Source organism: Penicillium arizonense (assembly GCF_001773325.1).
Source record: "Penicillium arizonense strain CBS 141311 chromosome Unknown PENARI_contig172, whole genome shotgun sequence".
In the NCBI taxonomy this organism is placed as follows: Eukaryota; Fungi; Ascomycota; class Eurotiomycetes; order Eurotiales; family Aspergillaceae; genus Penicillium; species Penicillium arizonense.
The window spans coordinates 1-5,978 of NW_019173449.1; the positions used below are offsets into that span (position 1 = coordinate 1).

Genomic DNA, 5,978 nt, shown 5'->3' on the forward strand with positions numbered 1-5,978 from the left:
TTCTCATGCTGAGGCTTCATTGCTGATCACAGCCTTTATTATAGTAACATGTACCAGGACTAGTTTATCAAGATAGTTGGCCACTGTTCCTTCGACATCGCAATGTAGCGCTCCAGCCGATGAAATGCTGCTAAAGTGCATGCTCTGTTCGCCGGTATCTCAGCTTCCTGGCGGCACAGACACGATGCACATAGTCCCACCTCCAGGATGACCGTGTTCTTTTAGGCCGGTACGGAAGCGGTGCTGGCGTCACGTATTCTGTGACAAAGGGTCAGCATGTAATATGAGAAGATTAAGTGTTTCGTACCTGAAATAGGGTTCGTTTGAGTTGGGTTTTTGCTGTCGTCAGGCTGGTTAGGGTCGGCCGCTAGAATTGTTTGAAAACATTTGTCGATGTTCCTTTGGGCAGGGGTCTTCGCTGGAAGACCCGACTGTGAAGCGCTATCAACCACAGAGCGTCGCACAGCGCTTGCTCGCTTTGGTTTGCCTCGATTCTGGGAAGATTTGGCGCCAGTGCGACTCTGCTTTCGCAGAATATGGTACTTTTTCCCTCGTAAAGATTCAACGCTTCGATGCACCTGATATTCTTCATAGTATGCGTCGGAGAGAGCTTTCCACGACAGCTCCCGATGGGCATCCAACCAAGGGAGAAGATTTTTCTCCTCCCATTCTGGCCAGCCGTGTGCGCTACGTTGGGACATGGTGATGCTCGGGCAAGTTGCGAAAGTAGCCGAAAACGGGTGAACAAAACAGCAGAAAGTGATCTGGAAGGCGTAAGGTTGTTGAGTTTAAAAGGTTATAGTGTGGTGTGTGTGGCAGGTAAAAGCCGACTACTGTGTGTTATGAGCTTTGGCCTAGCCTGGTGAGCCGGTATCAGACTCTCACTACTCGCACCACTTCAAAGTTCTGAAGACCAAAAGGCCCTCATTGATGCACTACGTTTCGTTGAGAATCAACAATGCCTCAACTTTTGATGCACTCTGCTTCGTTGAGAATCAACAACGTTGAACGCGGCCACAAGAGCCCGTTCTTGTTGACAATTCCCCATTGTTTCACCAATTCGTTGAAATATATTGTCTGACCCGCCTCTTAGTGAGACATTGTTCAAAATGTGCAGTATTTGAAATAGATATCTACGGTAGGAGTGAAAAATGCGTGCGCTTGCGATCCCCTCCTCAATTACGAGCAAGTAAACACTCAAATCTGGTCCCGGAATACAACATGCTATAAAGCCGGAGCGCCTCCTCCTATCACAGGAAATCAGAACTAAGACCACTCGTCACCCCTGCGTATCTCAGACGCAAGTATGGGCGGAATTCGAAAAGTCTCGCACACTCCTCGACGACAAAACTTTCGAAGCCGATTGCAACGTGCATTGTCCTTGTCGTCCTCTGAGTCTGAAGATACTGGTAGTCCATCCAGGTCCGCTACAGGCGATACCACAGAGGACGAGTCAACTTTTCAGGAGGAACACGACTCTGGCGACCAGGACAATAGCACCTCAGCTGACGAGACCGAGCAAGAAGCTGCACGACAGCGGAAGACTGTGTTTGGACACGTAACCGACTTGGAAACGCGCGGGGAGACTCAGCTTTCCGGAGACAGCAATTCGGTTGCTCTTAAATGTCTGACGGAGTAAGTACAATCCTGTCAAGGACATAATTTACGATGAGCTTGCTAACAACATCCAGACTAGATAACCGGATGCGGTCAGTTCTGGTCCATCTTGAGTGACAATGTAAAGCGCTAACCGTCTCCGCAGGTCTATTGAGCGCTCATCGCATGACCAAGCCACCTGGAATGAAACCATTCGCAACGATCTGGCCGACATTTATGGTCGATTGGCGATCGTCGAAAGTGAGATCCAGAAGGGAACCAGGCAGGGTTCAAACAAAGCTATAGAGGGCCAGAAGATCGGGCGATCCCTGCGTCGGCAGAAGTGATGCGATTCAAGCTTGATTTACTAGGGTAAATTATGTCTTGAAGTATGACCACCAGCTCAACCGACAGAATATGAACATCCTCATCATCGAGGCTGGATTGGACGTCACTGAACAAGGCTCGATTGACTCAATGCCAAGCTGATGCCATGGCGAGTGATGTATCGTTTGTCGTTGCCTTGGGTCTTCGTATCTCACCTATGCTTCCCTTAGCTGTGCAGACGGAAAATATGACTGGTATATGAACTGTGCCGAGATGGCTCTCCTGAACCGACGGGCTATAGTCGCGAGCCACTACATCTTACCGAGTAGATTGAACGTCTGATTAGTTCCATCATTGCAGCTGATTTGTATTGCCTGGCCCACTAAGCTTTTACTTGGTCTGTATAAGTGAGGAAAAGCCCATGAAAGATAAGACTATGGTAGTTAGTGCTCAAGGATCATGCAGCATGTAACAAATGATCAAAGATTGGTTGCGGCTATTGAGGTGCCGCCATTCGCGGTTGATACTCGCGCAGTGGTTCAACGTGCCACATCTATCGACTTGCGATGTCCCACTCAACGAGCAATTGCTATTTGTGATTGAACTGAACCAGGATACTACGGCAAGCTTCGGCTGAATGCCGAGAGGAAATAATGACTATAATGCGCAATAGAAGCGTGGGCTTCTCCGCGAAATGAGAGCCAAGATATTAGCAATATTCGGATCGTTCAATTAGAATCCGTTTCCTTACGACATGAGGAGACCACGTGAGTAACAAATCCGCAGGCCAGCGAGACTAGGTCCTTTCTCTCATCTAAAGCGTATCTGAGCGTCTCGGCCTTGAGCGGTGTGATGCTGAATACTGTATCGAGGCACCGGTGCTTGCGCGTGCTCAAGTTACAAAAGCACGCAGCCCTCCCCTTGAGGTTGATTAACAGAATTTACAACAGTCACGGTTTGGCACGTGGCATATATAATCAGAAGGTAGGAAAATGGTTCTTCAAGAAGTATCTGCTCGTCGACTACATTGCAAAGGCCGTCTTCTGCAGGACATTGACCTACTCATACCAACGCACCCTAATTGTCAGACAAAGGTTCATCTCAGTTGGTCGTAGGTAGTTCATGTTGAGTACCAAGTTGGACGTTGTCATTGTTCGATTGGGAGATGCTGGGGAGCATATCGTGGCCAAGCGTACCTGCGCCACCCTGATCGGGCCATCCTGCCTGGATCATTCCGGAGCCTGGCAAATAGGATGCCAGTCGTCTGTTCTGGAGGGTGTCGATTGCGCTCCAGAATCGAGTGGTCGCGGATACCAGCTCTGTGTGCGCCTGATCCAACACTAGCTGTATATCATTCCACGGGACCTGATCTTGCAGCGCGGTGTTTGTGGATTCCAGCTGCTGCTGCAATTGGCAAATCTCCCGCTGAAGCCTCTGGTGCTCGGCTAAGGCAGTATTCCTTGCCGTGACTGCGATTTGCAATTCCGAACTCCTTTGCGCTTTCTCGGCTTTGAGCTTGTCCAGCAACTGAGAAAGATTGAGGTTCTCTCCATCTCTCTCCTCAAGCACTTCTTGAAACTCCTGTTCAATATTGCTCATCACCCGGAGACACTTTGTATGCGCCGCTTTGTCATTTTTCCTCTTGGGCTTCTTCGTAACGGAGGACGTCTGGTATAGTAAGTAAAGTGCATTCAAATGAAACGGGTACCATTACGGCAGTTCTAGCCATAACAAAGTACGAGCAAAAAGGCGAGCATTGGCGTACCAAAATTGTGTGTGATCTAGTCACCGGTTTGTGAGAATTTCCTCCATCCTTGGATATCGAGCCAGTAGAACGAAGGGAATAAGACGGCGGTGCAACATGCCGCTGTACTCCGTCAGACATGATATCTGCGTCACCCTGAGGAGGCTTGGGATTCTTTGCCATGTGTGATCTTTTCTTCCCCAAACTGAGCGGTGGAGTAACAACGTGCAGGAAGGTTAAGAAAGGTATCAGCAGTGACCTGGCATTTTATAGGAAAAGGAAAAAGCCTAAGTCTGAGATCTGAAACAGAATAGGGCCCCTACCAAGCAGCGTGTCGGGACGAGAACCTGGAACTCAAAAGATTGAGGACTGTTTTATATGCTGGACTCCGTGGAGCGTTACCGCAAACGCACTAAATGTATGCCCTTCGATTGTACTGTCGGGGATGCGAGCAATCAGCCCGCACAAAAATGCATGTGTATGCACACTACGTTTTCACAGCATAAAAAGTCCCAATCAGCCTCATATAATATCAGTAATATCTGGCATGAGACTACCGTTTCCTTTACTGGATATATTGAATTCAAACAACAGGGTCAGCAGGAACCGAGAGTACGATCGTGCCGCGACAACGCTTTAGCGATGTGTCGTCCAAATAGTGTGATCACTAGACCACTTTCCATGGTGTAACGAGCGATCCGGAACCTCGCTGCGAAGTCTGTCATTAAAGCCTAGAGAAATTACTACAATTTATACATCTCAGGTCCGTGCTTTTTGGAATAGGACTCGGAATCAGGACGAAACAGAAGTTCTTTATCCGGTATAGGCCGAGTCCTAATAAGTATGTGTATTTTGAAATGCTATTATAAGCATAATTGCTCAGTTTGCGTGCCCCGCGTCCCATTTCACTGTTATGCTTTATTTGAAGTACGTGTGTCCATGAAAGGGATCCAGCCCATCAAGTGCGGAAGTGACAGTCAATTTCAGCTGTTGGTTGAAGAGTTCAGACTTACCACTTTCAAGTTGCGACGCAGCAGATCCTCCCTCTAAAAGGCTTATTTGCAGGAACTCTTAGTGGTCTTTCGATATACTTCGTTTCTTAACCACCCTGCTCGGGACTCTTATTATCCACTTTGCTAATATTTTTCGCTCGGAACCTATACATACGTATGCATCGCTATAAGATGTGCACCAGCTTGAATCTGGAAAGCTGGGTATCAACTGTTGGCACGTACAGCAGCGCCTGACTTCGCCTTCCAAGTCGGAAAGATGGAAATGCTCTTTCAAACCCTAATCACATGATACAGGAAAATAACAAGGTTTATACCTACCCGTACTAATACCAGCTCCTTTTCACGATACTGGTAAGGGGATACAATAGTCTATAGTTTAATTTATTTATTCCTCAGGCTTTTCACGACCTTAGGTCGTTCATCAATAATTAGTAGCCTAGGGTGACCGGCTCGACCGTGTGACTCGCTCGGCCGTGGATTACGTTGCCTGTACTTCTAACTTCTGTAGCTGAATTGCCTTATATTGGGAATATCAAGAAATGAGTCAATGTACTTGGCATTCTTCTGCTGATTTGTAAAATACGAGATATATCCGCAGTGATTTCAAAGCAAGTCTTGGCTGCCAAGCATACAGGTACCAACATGGAACCACATAGAACGGACCTCACATATAAATCCAGTCGGGTTTCCCTGAGCGCATTCAGCAGCAAAGTCAGCCTTCCCTCTGAAAGTCTTATTAGAATGTCATCTGTTAGCATACTTGGTCTTGGGGCCATGGGAACGGCCCTGGCCGCTCGGTTCCTCGAAAAGAAATACAAAGTCGCTGTATGGAATCGATCTCCAGAAAAAGCAAGCCCTTTGCTCGACAAGGGCGCAAATATTGCCCAAACAGCGGTGGACGGTATCAATGCAAGTGACCTGATCATTATCTGCCTCCTCGACAACGCCGCTGTCCAAACAACCCTCGCCGGCGCTCTTGACCAACTACAAGGCAAGACAATCGTCAACCTAACAAATGGAACACCTGACCAAGCTCGCAAGATGTCAGACCTGATCGTTGGTCACGGTGCTCGATACGTCCATGGCGGAATCATGGCTACTCCTTCCATGATTGGTTCACCTCATGCTCTGGTTCTGTACAGCGGGTCACAACAAGCATTCAAGGCCAGCGAGCCTGATATGTTGATGCTAGCTAAGTGTGTCTTTGTCAGTGAGGATGCGGGCGCTGCATCCCTGCATGACCTGGCTCTACTTAGCGGCATGTATGGTCTCTTCTCGGGCTTCCTGCATGCAACTGC

The 5,978-nt window shown here is 48.1% G+C and overlaps 4 protein-coding genes across 4 annotated transcripts; 2 read left to right on the forward strand and 2 right to left on the reverse strand.

Moving 5' to 3' along the window:
- Nucleotides 1–308: 308 nt before the first annotated feature.
- On the reverse strand, nt 309–701 carry PENARI_c172G04768 (uncharacterized protein; the record flags this gene model as incomplete). The annotated part of the gene is made up of 1 exon (XM_022638078.1): nt 309–701. A coding segment is annotated over one exon (393 nt), but the record flags the coding sequence as incomplete, so codon positions are not given.
- Nucleotides 702–1,306: 605 nt separating this feature from the next.
- On the forward strand, nt 1,307–1,943 carry PENARI_c172G06730 (uncharacterized protein; the record flags this gene model as incomplete). The annotated part of the gene is made up of 3 exons (XM_022638080.1): nt 1,307–1,635; nt 1,692–1,709; nt 1,763–1,943. The coding sequence occupies 3 exons, from the start codon at nt 1,307–1,309 to the stop codon at nt 1,941–1,943; spliced, it is 528 nt and encodes a 175-aa protein (XP_022482064.1).
- Nucleotides 1,944–3,024: 1,081 nt separating this feature from the next.
- PENARI_c172G06524 (uncharacterized protein) lies at nt 3,025–3,850 on the reverse strand (the record flags this gene model as incomplete). The annotated part of the gene is made up of 2 exons (XM_022638079.1): nt 3,025–3,591; nt 3,689–3,850. 2 exons carry the CDS (start codon nt 3,848–3,850, stop codon nt 3,025–3,027), a joined length of 729 nt encoding a protein of 242 aa, XP_022482063.1.
- Nucleotides 3,851–5,421: 1,571 nt separating this feature from the next.
- On the forward strand, nt 5,422–5,940 carry PENARI_c172G08350 (NAD(P)-dependent oxidoreductase; the record flags this gene model as incomplete). The annotated part of the gene is made up of 1 exon (XM_022638081.1): nt 5,422–5,940. A coding segment is annotated over one exon (519 nt), but the record flags the coding sequence as incomplete, so codon positions are not given.
- Nucleotides 5,941–5,978: the final 38 nt, after the last annotated feature.